Source organism: Cnephaeus nilssonii, assembly GCF_951640355.1.
Source record: "Cnephaeus nilssonii genome assembly, chromosome: 9".
NCBI lineage: Eukaryota > Metazoa > Chordata > Mammalia > Chiroptera > Vespertilionidae > Cnephaeus > Cnephaeus nilssonii.
The window spans coordinates 82,600,797-82,615,781 of NC_137080.1; the positions used below are offsets into that span (position 1 = coordinate 82,600,797).

General features: G+C 48.8%; 1 protein-coding gene across 4 annotated transcripts in view; it reads right to left on the bottom strand.

Moving 5' to 3' along the window:
- Positions 1-2,993: 2,993 nt before the first annotated feature.
- Positions 2,994-14,985, bottom strand: part of RUNX2 (RUNX family transcription factor 2) — a gene marked incomplete at its 5' end in the record, with an annotated part of 330,125 nt that continues 318,133 nt past the window's right edge. For 2 of the 4 annotated variants that reach the window (XM_079780439.1, XM_079780437.1), the window contains one exon: positions 4,718-5,946. In XM_079780439.1, coding sequence (XP_079636565.1) covers positions 5,348-5,946 — 599 coding nt within the window. In that variant the 3' untranslated portion in view covers positions 4,718-5,347. Of the gene's footprint in view, positions 3,006-4,715; positions 5,947-14,985 lie in introns of those variants that run through there. The other 2 variants (XR_013813975.1, XM_079780442.1) reach the window with 2 other exon arrangements.

Sequence of the window (14,985 nt, forward strand, 5' to 3'; positions counted from 1 at the left end):
CTTCTTCGCTCTGTTCTGTGTCACAGGGGCCAGGGTCCCACAAACTGCATTTCCCAGGCTCCCTCCCACAGGCTTGCAGCTAGATCTCTGGTTGGGGGTCCCAGGTGGCAGCTACAGCGCTGGCAACCTGTGAGGGTGACGGGGCAGTGTCTGCAGTGGCCGGGGCTGTGGCCTGGCAGAGTCGCTCCTGGGTTCCTGCTGAAGCAACTCACCTCTGAGCCAGGGCTTTGGAGTCACATGTCCTGTGCCCCCTTGGCTCTCGCAGCCCAGGGCTGGGAGCGCTTCCCCGCAGTTACTCATTTTGGGGTTCCATACCTCTCTCCATGCTCCCCCAGCCTCCCAACAGCCTCACTTCCAATTGCTCAGTGACATCCCCTCTGTGTGAAAAACCTGGGGGGCTCTGTGTCCTGGCCAACCCAGACTAATGGACCATTTGAGTGACCATCCAGGATTCACTGTTCGCGGTGGCTTTGCGCCTCTCTGATCCGGCCCACGGTTTAAAGATTAACCTTCAGAAGGCAGGCTTGTTTTTATTTCCCCTTTTTCCAGGTTCTTCAATGGAACCACCCGAGGCCCCTGTGCTTCTCCTACCGTTCATTCACTTCCCCTTTCTGAACCTAACGCAGCCACAGCAGCAACCTAAAACAAGAAGCATGTCCTCCGGACCCAGCAGTCACACCTCTAGGAATTGACCTTAAAACATAACTACAGAAGAGAAAAACATGCATGCCCCAGATATAGTCATTCCAGCCCTGTTGATCATCGTGAAAAATTGGAAGCATAAATGGAAAATGGGTTACGTAAATTTTGCTTCATATCTAACATGGGCAAATCTATTATCAAGTTAAAAAGCAAAACAGGCTATAGAACAGCAGACATAGTATGATCACAGTTAAGCAGAACTGCACACACATGGATGCATTTGTGCAGAGACAGATGTTTCAAATAGCAATTGCCAAATATCTCTTGGGCGTGGAATTTTGGATGGGTTTTATAGTCTTCTTTGTTCTCCTCTGTATTGTCTTAATTGTTACAATTGATGTGTCCCTTTCACAAAATACCGTTTTATTGTGAAAGGCAGTATGCTGGGATAGCAGCAGTGAACAAAACAGACAAAAATTCCTTCCCTCATGGAGCTGATAGTCCAGTTAAAAAAATAAAGTAAGACACATAGTGTGTGGGAGGTGATTAGTGGGAGGCAAAAAAGTAAGAAAGGAGGGAAAGAAATGCACCTAAGAAATTAAACAGTTGTAACCCCTTCCCACTCCTGGTGCTGGGTCAGGAGGCCCCGGGAAAATTGGGTTAGGATTAGGGAAGGGGTTACAACTGTTTAAAGAATGGTGATGTTTGAGTGAAGGCCTGAAGGAGGTAAGGGAGCAAGCCACGTGATACACCTAGGGCAGTGGTCGGCAAACTCATTAGTCAACAGAGCCAAATATCAACAGTACAACGATTGAAACTTCTTTTGAGAGCCAAATTTTTTAAACTTAAACTTCTAATGCCACTTCTTCAAAATAGACTCGCCCAGGCCGTGGTATTTTGTGGAAGAGCCACACTCAAGGGGCCAAAGAGCCGCATGTGGCTCGCGAGCCGCAGTTTGCCGACCATGGACCTAGGGGAAGAGTAGTCTAGGCTACAGAAATAGCCAGCGCAGAGGCCCTGAGGTAGGAATATGCCCGGCGCAGGAGAGAAGCAGCGAGGAGGCTTGTGTGACCGGAGTGAAGGAAAGTGTTAAGAAATGAGGTCAGGCAGATAATAGGAGACCAGATTATGTAAAATGCTGGCTCTTACTGTGAATGAGATAGAAGCTACTAGAGAGTCTTATGCAGAGGACTAAGCTGATCATAAATATTTTAAAAGACCACTCTGGCTGCTCTGTGAGAATATGGCAGGAGCAGGGAGGCCAGCTGGGAGGCTATTGCAGTAACTCAGGTAAGAGAGGATAGTGGCTTAGACTAGACGGTAGCAAAGGATGTGGTGAGAAGTGGTTGGATAATGGAACTCTTGAGAAGGTAGAACCAATGTGATTTGCTGTTGGATTGGTGTGGGTGTGAGAGATAGAGAAGAGCCAAGGATTACCTCAAAGTGAGAGGGAAAGGGTCCTTAAATCACTGCTCCATCCAGTGCGGAATCCCTTCTGCTGCAGCATCAGTAGCTCCCTGTCTGGTCTCTGCTTGAATGCCTTCAGAAACAGGCCCCTCACTACCTCACAAAGATGAGCTGCTGTAACTGCTGGTAAATTCTCCCTTGGTTTAGGTGTGCCATTCTCTGCCATTGGACTTACGCCGACGTTCAGCTTGCCACTTTGGACCATTGTGTGCTTGTCTTATGCTGTGCCAACTCTAACAACTCCCTAAGCTTTGGGAAAAACACTGATCAGGACAGTTTAGCATCATTCAGGGGGAAGTTTCAATCTAAAATCTACAAAACTAATGTTCCTTTTTTTCTATCAAGCCCCTTCAATTTTTTATTATTTTTTTTTTAACTCAATTCCATTCCCCTCCAAGCTCCTGGGCACTGGCAGGTTTCCCCTGGCTGTACCTTCTGCAAGGTGAAGGCCAGTCCTGCTCCTACCCTCCCCTTCAGCCCCATCTCCAAAAACCCAGCCCAGCTCCAGTGTCTAAGGCCCTACTCACCCAGGACAGGAGCTCGGACCTCGCTCTGCTCTCCTGGATGGAATGAGCATTATATCAGCTCCCTCCTCTGATCTTCTCAGTCCGAATCTCACATAAACACACACAATGGGATACTGACCATAGGAGGATTCAGTCACAGGTTCTGAATGTGGGATTTATATGTCAGCCCCTCTTGTTCCTGAAAGACTTAATCTCGGCATTTTTATTTTCAATCTAATACAAAAGAAGTCCATTGAAATGAGAACAAAAGGCTGTGTGAGTGAGCCAGGAGTGGGAACCTGCTGCTGATGCTCCCTGTTGCCAGTGTAGCTGTTTCTTCAGCTAAAAAGCAGAATGAAGGCCAGTGACTGTGGGCCATGGATTCTCTTCCTGAAAAAAAAAGAAGGGGGAATGTTTTGTCCCTCAGAGACAGAAGGGCAGCTCAGACCTGAGTGTGTGACTCTCACTCCCTCGGGGCCTCCTGACCCAGCACCAGGAGAGGGGAAGTAGCAATACCCATGAACCATAGAAGGGCATTGGGAAGACATCACCTCCATGTCTGGTTCTGATAGACCCTGGCAGAGCAGGGGCTGCCATGCCCACTGGACACAGACGAAGAGACTGAGGCACAGACGAAGAGAGGGGTTAAGTAGCTCTCCCAAAGCCAAACCCCAGGAACCCTGGCCTCGATGGGACTGCCATTTCCACCACCCTCTGCTACTTGTCCCCAACCCCTTCAAATTGTGGCTACACTGGAACCTGATCACCCCTCTCTGCTCTGGGCAGAAAGAAGCATTATTCTATTCATCCTTGTGTCCCCAGCGTCACCAGCAGTATAGACACTCAATTAAGGTTTGTTGAAGCTTCGTTAGAAGTGGGTGGCTAGACCTAATGCACCCTGGCTTAAAAAAACAAAATAACACCTCCCCCAAGGAGCTGCAGTCAGAGCTGCCAGGAAAGTTTTGGTGAGAGGTTGAGCCATCTAGGCCACCGTGGGGTGCAGAGACAAGTGGCATTCCTGGGGATAGTGGCAACTGGAAGCAGCAGGAATCCCACAGGAGATAACCCCTCTCTACTCACTTGCTACTCAGCATGTCTCGGGCCAGTAGCATCAGCATCCCCTTGGAGCTGAGTGGAAATGCTGAGTCTCAGGTCCCACCGCAGAGCCGCTGAGGCAGAATCTGCATTTCAACAAGCTCTCCAGGTGGTTCCTACGCCAGAAACCAAACAGCTCGCCTCGGCACCCCAGCTGGGAGCCTATCAATGCTCAGGGATGGGATTGTACTCAGTGCCATGTGGTTTCTGACCCCAGATTTGTTTCTGGAAAAAGAGCAGTATGCTAGTTTGGACAAATGATTAGACTTTATTAAAATTCTAATTCAAATAGGAAGGTGAGAGGACCCTGGCTTGTTGTGGGAAGTCAGATCCTGGAAGCTACAGGTTATTCCAGATTTCTGAAATCCCATCCCGGTCTCAGCCTGGCCACAGTGGCAGGATCTGGAGACATTTTCTGGTTGTCACTGTTGGGGAGGGAGGTATCTAGTGAACCAAGGCCAGGGATGCCGGCTTCCTCCATATGCCAGTCACTCGTGGCTGGGTTTCAGCTTCCATCCAGAGAAAAGGGGTGGGTTTACCAAATTGGGGATATCAGGGAGTTTTATTTTTATTTTTTTGAATATATTTTATTGATTTTTACAGAGAAGAAGGGAGAGGGATAGAGAGTTAGAAACATTGATCAGAGAGAAACATCGATCAGCTAGAAGTGGGTGGCTAGAATAGGTACATGCCCTTGACTGGAATCGAACCTGGGACCCTTCAGTCCGCAGGCCGACGCTCTATCCACTGAGCCAAATCAATGAGGGCTAGGGAGTTTTAGAGAAGAATCATGAGAACCTTTCGAAGCTTCTTCTTCACAAGCATGGGAAAAGCTGGACCGAGACTGAAAGAGAAAGAGAGCTGGACAAGAAACTAAGAACAGGAAGAGCGGGCCCTGGGAAGGAAGAGATGTGGCAGAGAGCGGCCACTGCCAGGCAGTACATAGAAAAACTTTATTACACAAAATATTTTCTTGTTCATAAGAACGACTTAAATACCCCACCCTTCTCCAGATACATCAGTTTTTTCACTTCTCTATTTTCCAAACGTCTTGAAATGCGGTTATAATGAGAAAAAAATAAATTTTCCCCAAACTTTTTTTTTTTAAAGAAACATGTAAACGTTACCAGAGATCGGATACACCATCAGCAACTCATGAGAGGAAGGCTGGGGCTGCCGTGAACTGCTGCTTCTGTTACTCGCTGTGCACCTGCCCTCCCTCCACACTTCCCAGAAGTCACAGGCGTGGGCTGTGACAGGCTGGTTCTCTAAGCATCTTTCCCACGCTCCCACCCCCGACTGAGGGCGCTCTTCCTGCCAGGAGTTCAAGGTCTTTTCCAGAACAAGAGAAGGACATTTGAGGGGCCTGGAGAGTCCAGGGGCGAGGGGCAAGGCAGCGTGAGAGCTGAGAAAGCCTCGCATGGGAGAGGTGTGAGGAGTGACATCATTTCAGATGGAAAGGCGCGTGGAGGTCCATTCCCCTAAGTAGGTTGATCAGAGTAATCCCGGCTTCTGCTGGGTTTGCTGGGCTCGTGGGTGACGGACAGGATGCCGGGTGATGGACAGGCGGATGCCGGGTGCCCTCCAGGACCCCATTACTGAGCGTGGTTCAGATGCACAGCCGGGTGCCCGCTGCATTAGTTGTCATCCACCCCATCAGGCAGGGGCTGGGGCTGGGGCTGGGGCCCCAGGGATGAGGCCAGTTTGGTGAGGGCCTTCGCTATGACGCCCAGGTGGCCGTTCATGGTCCGCAACTCCACCAGGATGTCCCCAACATTGGCTTCCAAGCTGGCAGGGGCAGCGGTGACGGGCGGGGCAGCGGGAGGCAGGGCGGTCCCCGGATCCTCTGCGCCCTCCTCCCTGGCTGATGCTCCCGGGCGCTGGGCGCGGCCCCTCTCGGGGCCCTGGACAGGCGCCGGCCACTCCCGCTCCTCCCCGCGGCCACCAGGAGGAGTGGCCGAGGGGCAGCCGGGCAGCCAGTCAAGGAGGCGCGGGGCAGCCTCTGGAGAGGAGGCCACTACAGAGTAGAGGCCGGTGCGCCTGGGGGCACCAGAGCCAAGGGGCGCAGGGGCGGTGGGGAACTGAGGGGGCAGCAGCGGGGGCAGCACGGAGGGAGAAAACGCCTGGGGCTCGCAGGAGGAGGAGGGGGAAGGCAGGGCGGTGGTGGAGGGGCCGGGCTCCTCGGAGGAAAGGAACAAGGTCGAAGACTGGGAGTCCAAGGTACTGGGCTCTGAATCTGCCAAGGAAGAAACGAGAAAGGGTCACTCAGGCATTATGGTCCGCTGTAAGCCCAGCTCCACGCTAGGGACTGAGGAAGAAGGTGCGAGAGCCTGCCCTACCCCCAGACATGCAATCTAGCACAGAAGGGAGGGGTACATGACCAGTTAACGCACAACGTGGGCAGCTGTGGCCCAGCACTGGAATTCAGAGGCAGGGAGAACGGCGGGGTCCAGTGGCACCTCAGCGGGGGAGGCTCTTCCCTGGGGTCAGGAGAGGCGGCACTCCTGCGCAGACAGCGAGGAGTCCCAGGCAGGGGCGGGAGCTGCAACCTGTTTGGAGGCCATCTTGCCAAGGACAGTAGGTGCAGACAGTGGGAGGAAGGCCCTCCCACTCTTCCCAGAAGCAGAAGTGGGTTAGCCAGACAGCCCCTTCCTGCCCAGCAAAGCCAAGCTCTCGAAGGGGGGAGTTGAAAGGGTTTGGGGCCAGGAGCCAGAAGACCTTAGTGCCGATTCTCGCTCTGAGAGACGTGATTTCATTCCCCATCTGTACAGGAAGGCTGGGCCCAGTGACCCCGGGGGACCCTCCCAGAACCGATCAACCTGCCATGGAAGGTCTTCAACTTGAAGCCTTGATCTAAGTTCACAGTGGGCAGCACTTGAGACCTGGAAGCACTTGACAAACCTGCCTTTGCCCCTTCTCTCCTAATCCCCTGCCTCCAGGTAGAAAGTGGGAGACAGCTCTTTGTGACTGGGCTTGCCCACCTCAGATCAAAGGACCCACATCAATGCCAATGACCTAACCCAGCTGTCTCAGCCGCCCTGCTTGCTGCTCTGGGCACATGGTCCGTGCTCACCCTAGAAGCTCTTCTGCGTTTCACCAGAGCCACGGCTCGGAGGCCTCTGCTTTCCGTTCTGCATTGTCTGCTTGGGTGCCCACCTGCATGCCCTGCCCTTCAGGGATCCCATGCCTTTCAGGGGAAGAACCCTTGGTTGCCTCGGTGTATGATGCTGGGGAGATGCTATGATGAGAGTCAATGAGTCAACACATCCCCCGTTGCATGGGAACACGTGTGCTCTTAACACTCGTCATGGGTGAGCTGTTCTTTCGTCTGCGTCTGGCAGAGACTCAGAGGAGCCCTAATCATCTGGTGAGAGCTTGTTTCCTCACCCGTCCTGACTTCAGCTCCCAACAACATCCTCGCAGGCCCCAGATGTTCGATGCCCAGTTGGCATGGTGGGGAATTATGTCTGATGGGACCAGGGAGGCAATGGTTCCTTGAGGGACAACCTTTGAGGAGAAGCCACCCACGTGCCTGCAAACCTCTCTGGGAGAAATGTCACGGGTACTTCCTACTGTTGGCTTTCATAGAGCTGCCTCTCCTCCACCAAAACATAACCCCCTCGGGTTCTGTGATGACCTTATGTTGTAAACCAAGAATCACACACATTTCTAAGCACATAACTCCTGTGAGCTGAAAAGGGTAAAGGAGAAACTCTCCAAACTGTTGGACCTGCTTTTACTTGAGAAAGATGTTAATGAGCTTCACACATCCAGCTCTTGCAGCAGACAAGAGCCCTTTATGTGAAACCAAATAGAAGTCTCGTGTGTAACATGAAATAGAGGCCAGCACACGGAATGTTCTAGGGCAGCATTTCGCAAACTTGACTGTGCATGCCATTCCCCGGGGACATTGTTAAAGGGCAGGTTGTGATTCAGCAGGGAGGGGCTGGGGCCTGAGACCCTGCGTTTCCAGCCAGCTCCCAGGTGATGAGGATGCTGCCGGTGGGGACCATACCTGGGGTAGCCAAGGTGTAAGCCAAAGAGACAAGCTTGGCAAATAAAGCCTAGGATTTATGATTGTAGACATTAGAGTAACCAGGTGTAGAGGAGCAACCTGGAAACCTAATATGATCATGAAAATAGTAATAGTGTTGATGCCGATGACCACTCAGCTGCCAGGATAATAGAGACGTGACCTCACCTGCCATTAGCTTAATAGCCTCCAGCCAAGCCTTGAACCATGGACACTGGCTTGAGGGGTGTGTGTGTGTGTGTGTGTGTGTGTGTGTGTGTGTGTGAAGATTCTTAAAGAGAAAAGCCCTTCACTGTTGTTTCAGCTAAAACTTCAAAAAAAAAAAAAAAACTCAAGTTGTCAGGACTCACCCCAACCTGAATGGCAAATAGAATTTAAAAACTGAAGCATCTTTTGAGCAAGTACCTCACCTTCCAGAACTTTCACCTGGCTGTCAGGAAACCTGGTGGCTGCAAAAATCTGGGCTAAATGATTTATAGGTCTCTTCCATCCACAACTGATCATTTTATCCCTGATTTGGGACATAAACTTTTGAATCAGTGATGTCATTTTTATGCAGCTTCAGTGATTGCTACAAAATAATGTCAGGATCTTGCTGTTACTGACACTGCTCTTTGTGGAGGATGGGGGCTCTCAGGTGCAGAGGGTCGATTAATCAGACTCCTTAGTTCCTTCCTTCGCCCCCTCACCTGGTCTCTGACCCTTATCCTGCTTTATTAGTCTCCTGAGAATTATGAGCACCTGCCATTTTATGTATTTTTTTTGTTAACTAGAATGCAAGCCCTATGAAATGAGAGACACTGCTTATTTCATTCTCTGCTGTGTCACCAGGGCCGAAATTGTGTCTGGCATAGAGTAGATGCTCAATAAATACTTGTTGAATGAATGCCATATAATCATCATCGGGCCAGAAACACAACTCCAAATGCAATAAACTGATCCAGCTGCATGTCGTTTAATCATCCGGTGCTTCGATTATTTATGGAGTCTATGCAATATTTGGGACACACTTGTACTAAAAAAAACTTATTCTTTGTTTATCTGACGTTCTAATTTAACTGGGTGTCCCATATTTTATCTGGCAACCTGATGGGAAGTTGATTTTTTTCATCCTGTCTCATAGAAGAGGAAACGAAAGCAAAGATGGCTTTGGTGTTTTCACAGAACTTCAGAGTTAGAAGAAGTCTTTGTCATGACTGGATTAATTACTTAGAGGTGTTTTCACAGAATTGCAGAGTTAGAAGGAATCTTTGCCGTGACTGGATTAATTACGTAAGACGTGGAGATGGAGGCCAGTGAGAGAAAGGGACTCGCTGTTTCATGACACAGCTGAGAACAGTCTCTTCTCTCCTTGTCATCTATCATTCGGTTACAGAACACATAGGTACTGAGGGCCTACTATGTGCTAGATGCTATAGCAGGCTTGGTAAACACAGCCGGACCAGACAGCGTCCCTACCCTAAAGGAGCATTCAGGTTGCCATCTGGCAGATCAGACTGGGGCAGAAATCCAAAAAAGCTGCCCAGCAGATGGCCACCAGCTAGTAGTTAGCAGTGGCTTGCTCGGAAAGCGTGGAGCCTCAGTCTTTCTCGGGTGTATTAGAGGCTGGCGTGTGAAAAGCTGAGAACAAGCTTCCCAGCCCTGGCACTCTTTCTTCTCCCCACCGCCATCCCCATCTCACTCACACACAACCAACCACTTGCAGGGGATGCTACTTCTTGAGATGGGGAAGATGAAGTTCAACTAGATGTCAGTGATTCTGTTCCTGTTACTATCCTGCAAATATCTTCACAAAAGTCAGTTTGTAAATAATATATATGTAAATATATATCATATACATACTAAATATATATTTACATATCATAGATGTTAAATATATGGTAAATATATATTTAATTGCAAATCAAAATAATAAATTATGAATTGAAATATATATAAGAAAATATATTGAAGTATTTGTTAAAAATATATAACTAATAAGCACTTGAGAAGTGTTCATTCTAGAAATGAAAGAATTGCAAATTAAAATAATAATGATTATGAATTGTAATAATTATGAATAATGAGTTGCTATTTTTCACTTGTAAAATTTTCAGAGTATCCTCATGCCGATGCTCGCTGCTGGCCAGCTAGGCAGGGAAGAGGTGTTCTTTCTAAGATATTGTTTGTGGTCGAGTAGGTCAGTACATCCTCTCCGGAAAGCAATTTACAAACATGTGCTTCACTGCTTAGTGAGACAAGGAAACTGCCAAATCATGTTATGTGGATGCCTTCAACTGCCTGTAGAAAACTGCAAAATAACGATTGAGAGAAAACACACGAAGATGTTAGGCATGTGATGAGATTATACTTTTCTGAATTTTCAAAGATTTCTGCAGCGACCACGCACAGATATGCCTTCCCCCGTCACTGATCTTTAGTAGAATGTGACCACTTCCTACCAAGCCTGCAGGGCATGGTCTTCTGACCAGTTTCTGTTCAATGGGATTGCTGAATAAGGCCGAATCATTTCTTGGCTGGCAACTATTTTACCTTTTGTACACCCACTTGGCACCAACCTGGGGCTTTGGCTTTCTCTGGGGGAACCTGTGGAAGAGTTGAAGTGTAAGACCAGAGGGCTATGGGAACTTGCCATTCATTTGAAAATATGCCCTTATGATCATCTCCCTAAAATCTCTACCTCTCCTTGTCTTCACCTTCTTGGTAAATAACCTTCCATTTGTTCATCCAAGCCTCCAGGACTAATCCTTGACCCCTCTCTTTCCCCTCTTTCCCTAACCCTACCCCCATCTGCCAGCAATGATTATAGGCTCTGCCTTCAAATATATCCAGCATCTGACCATTTCTCACTGTCTTCTCACTGTCTCCAGGCAGTGGTCCAACAACTGGGGGCTGAGCTGAGACAAGAAAACAGGTCTCCTGAGTTCCTGTTCAATGTTTCCTCTCCACATCCAAGAGCCCACATGATCTGAATGAATCCTTCAGAATGCTCCCCTACTCACTGCATGTCCCAGCCCTCCTGGCCACCTTCCACCACTTGTTCGGGAAATCATTGGCTGAGGTCTAGCTATTAGATAATGGCTAAATTTATTCATTAATTTGTGCAACAAATATTCCTTGAGCACCTACAGTATGTCCAGCAGAATACTCCATCATGAGCAAAACCAGATTTAAACCTCATGGCGGGGAGTGTGGGGGTATAAAATCATCAAATAATTGCTCAAATATGTAATTGCAACAGTGACACAATCTACATGCTATAAACATCTGAAATAGGGGGTTGACCTAATGAAGGAAGATTCCATGAGGAAATGTTGATTGAGCAGAATCCTGAAGAATGAGTCTTTAAGCAGGAAGGGGGGGAGGGATATTGAAGTGTGAGCAAGGGCCGGTGGCAGGAAGGAATATTGCAAATATGTGGGCCTTACAGAGAAAGCCAAGTGATGGGAGTATAGAGAGCAAGGTAAAGGAAGCATGAGGTGAGATGAAGCTCAGGAGGTGAACAGGGGTTTGGAGATGTAGCAGATAACATACACTGTCAGTTGTTATCCATTCTCCTCCTACACCTCCTTTTCAGCTGGACCATCACACCTAGAATAAAGATTACATTTCCCCGCCTCTCTTCCCGCTAGCTGTAGCCATGTCGTTAAATTTGGGGCAGAAGGATGCAAGTAGAAGTGCTGTGTGCAATTCCTCCTTCCTGTGCCTGGGAGTTGGTTGCAGTGGCTGGTGCTCAAGCAGCCCTCTTGGACCATGAGGTGAAAACCACATGCTAGGCACGATAGAGCAGAAAACCGAGTCCCTGATAACCTTGAGGAATTGCTCTGCCAATCCTAGCTCATTCAACTGCAGGTTCTTCATGTGAGAAAATAAAATCTTATCTGTCTAAATCCCCATTAAATTGGGTTTTCTGTTATAGCCAAACCAAATCCTGATACACGCGGCCTTGTTGAACTTGTTAAGGAGTTTCGTCATTATCCTAAGCAATGGAAAGCTTTGGAAAAGTTTTAAGCATACAGGTGTGTGTGTGACATGATTAGTTCTGTTTTTTTGAAAAATTCACCTGGCAGCACTGAGCAGCGGGTAGACAGAACAGGAGCAGGGAGACCAGTAAGGAGGTTCCAGGTGCAGGTGAGAAATTACAGAATGACAGTGGCTTCTGCTAGAGTTGTAGCTCTGGGGATGCAGAGCAGTAGATTCTACAGAAAGATGGGACGTGGAAACATTAAGACTTACTATGGGCAGGGTGAGGAAAAGGAGGCAAAGAAAAATGGGTACCCTAGCTGGCTGCTGTTTCAGTGCAAGATCCCAGAAATTCTGGCTGCAGAAGGGGAACTTTCCCTTTCTGGTTCTCTGGAGTCTGGGTGGCCCTTCCCAGCCCACACCCAGCCCTCCAGCATAGCTCAGCTCTGACACACCTCACCAGAGGCAGCCCTCGGGAACATTTTCCCAGGAGCCTGGAGGGAGGAGAAACTGGGTAGCCTGGGGGAAGCAGAGAGGCAGAGGTCTGTGGGAAGAGGACCAGACCTGTCTGCGGGAGAAGCAACGTCTCTCAGCACGGCGGCCGGGCCCCTGCCTTTGATGGTTCAGACTTGGCTGGGTTGCTGCCTGCTCCTTTCAGGATGCCGGGCACACAAAAGGGAGGGTTGAGTGTCTGATGAACTCAGCCCAATAATATTCGCTTCTTTTATTTTCCAGGAACGTCATGAGAACCACAGGGCAATCTTCTGGTTTTAAGACCTGATGAGTCAAGTCTACAAATACCTCTGACTCAATCTGATCCCAAGTTCTCACCAGGCATCTCTCAGGAACGTGGCTCAGCAGGAGGGCAGCCCCAGCATGGGAGAGGAGGGTGGGTTTCTCTGGAGGGCTGAGAAGGGCTGGCTGTCCTGGAGACAAGGGGATTCCCGACTTGACACTGACCATTCCCACAATAAGAGCCAACATTTACTGAGTGCTCACTCTCTCCATGCTACGTGTTAAATGATCTCTTCTAATCTGCGTGGAAAACTATGAAGTAGGTTCTGTTCTGAGTCCCACTTCACTGTTGGGAAAACTGAAGCTCTGCTATATTAAGAACCCTGCTCACCATCACAGACCTGGGGTGTGAATCGAGGCAGCTGATGTCAGAGGCCAGTCCCTGTGAAGGAGGGAATGTGCTTTATGGGAGTTTTGCAGGCATGGAAGGAGGCTAACATCTGTAGACGGTCTGCTACACTTAAGGCCTGTGATCTGCATTTCAAATCACCTGGGGAGCTTTGTAAATATTATTGATGCCCCCCCAAACAATTACATTAGGATCTCCAGGGATGGTGCCCAGGCTTCCTGCATTTTAAAAGCACCCAGGTGATTATATGAATACCAGCTAGGGTTACTCGACAATGACCCTCAACCCATTTGCAAATGGAGAAACTGAGGCTCTCAGAGTTTAGAGTTTAAACAAAGCCTATGGCTGACAAGACTCACATCCCAGTGTTGGTGGCTGACTTCCCCATCAGTGCTCATCCATGTTGACCCATTCCCTCTCATACCTGGACCTCCTCTATTTTGAAAGTGTGTGAACTTTTTAAATATAAACCTCTTCTGCAATTTGCATTCTTTTTTGGTTCAAGTTCAAGTGCTATTGACCCAGGTGCCTGAGAGTAGCGGTGCAGTCTATAGCCACTGAGTAGGATGGGCTGGCCCAGGGGTCACTGAAACCATGGCCTTGGCTTCATCCAGGCTCTGCTACAGCCAACGGACCAGGTCCTCCAAAGTGATGCCCAGTACATGCCCTCTGACTCTCCCAGGAAGAATGCTGTCAATCCACTATAGTCCGCAGCCTCTGAGGGGCCACCCTCTGGGGTCAGAAGGCCCAGCCCTGGGGAAGTCCTTGGTCTCTATTTCTTGCAGCATTAGTGACTTCCCAAGGAGCGACACAGGAAAAGTCATGGCCCCTTTATTTCTATGTGAATTATCCAGCCTCTAATTTCCGAGTGGCTGGGGGTTGAGCTAATGAGGAGTATTCATCATCAAGTGAGTTAATAGAGCAAAGTAGCTGGGAAGGGAGAAGGGCAGCCACAGGGACTGACTCAAACAGCCCGGAAGTGCTCCTGCCCATAGAGCACCTTTGAAGAAGGGGAGAAAAGGAAGTGGAAGCGGGTACCGTACGTCCATGTTCATAGCAGCATCCTTCGCAAGAGCCAAAAGGTGGACGCAGCCCCAGTGTCCATGCATGAATGAATGGATAAACAAAATGTGACATATACAATGGACTACCTTTCATTCTTAAAAAGGAAATTTTCATACATGCTACATGGATGAACCGTGAAGACATTATGCTAAATAAAATAAGCCCGTCACAAAAGCCAATACACAAAAGATTGTATGATCCCTCTTGTGTGAGGTCCCTGGGTAGTCAAACTCATAGAGGGAGAAAGGAGCACAATGGTTGCCAGTGGCTGAGGGGGGCGACGGGGGGCGGGGGGGGGGGGGGGAGAGGGAGCGGGGCGGATGGAGAGTTACTGTTAAATGGGTGCAGAGTTCCAGTAGGGAGATTGAGGACTTCTAGAGATGATGAGAGTGATAAGATAGTTAATGCCACAGAACTGTACACTTAAAAATGGTTAGGATGATAAATGTTATGCTGTGTATAATTTACCACAATAATAAAATGGTTGGGGCGAGGTATGACAACTGAATTCACAAGTTTATCCAAACACTTGAAAGAGGTCTATATATGACGTTTCTGGGACTTTCGTAAAATAGGAAGAGGAAAGAACTAATAAAATAAATTGCTGTTGAGAACATTATGTCGGATGATGGTTGAGCACCCCAAGGAGCCCTAAGGATGAGGGTCACTTACTCAGTCCTGGACCTAAACATCCCAAGATGTGTCCTTTTCTGGTCACCAGGGTGAAAGCCTCTAAAATGGCTTTGTTGATACTGTGTGGACATAGGTTGGAAGAAAGTGCGGTCCAGAGCCTGACACCCTTAGATCCACTTTTAGACCTATTGTGCTTTCACAAGCAAGGTGACTTTTTAAAAAATATATTTTTAATGATTTCAGAGAGGAAGGGAGAGGGGAGAGAGAGATAGAAACATCAATGATGAGAGAGAATCATTGATTGGCTGCCTTCTGCATGCCCCCTACTGGGGATCGAGCTGGCAACCCCAGGCATGTGCCCTTGGCCGGAATCGAACCTGGGACCCTTCAGTCCACAGGCTGACACTCTATCCACTGAGCCAAATCAGCTAGGGCAA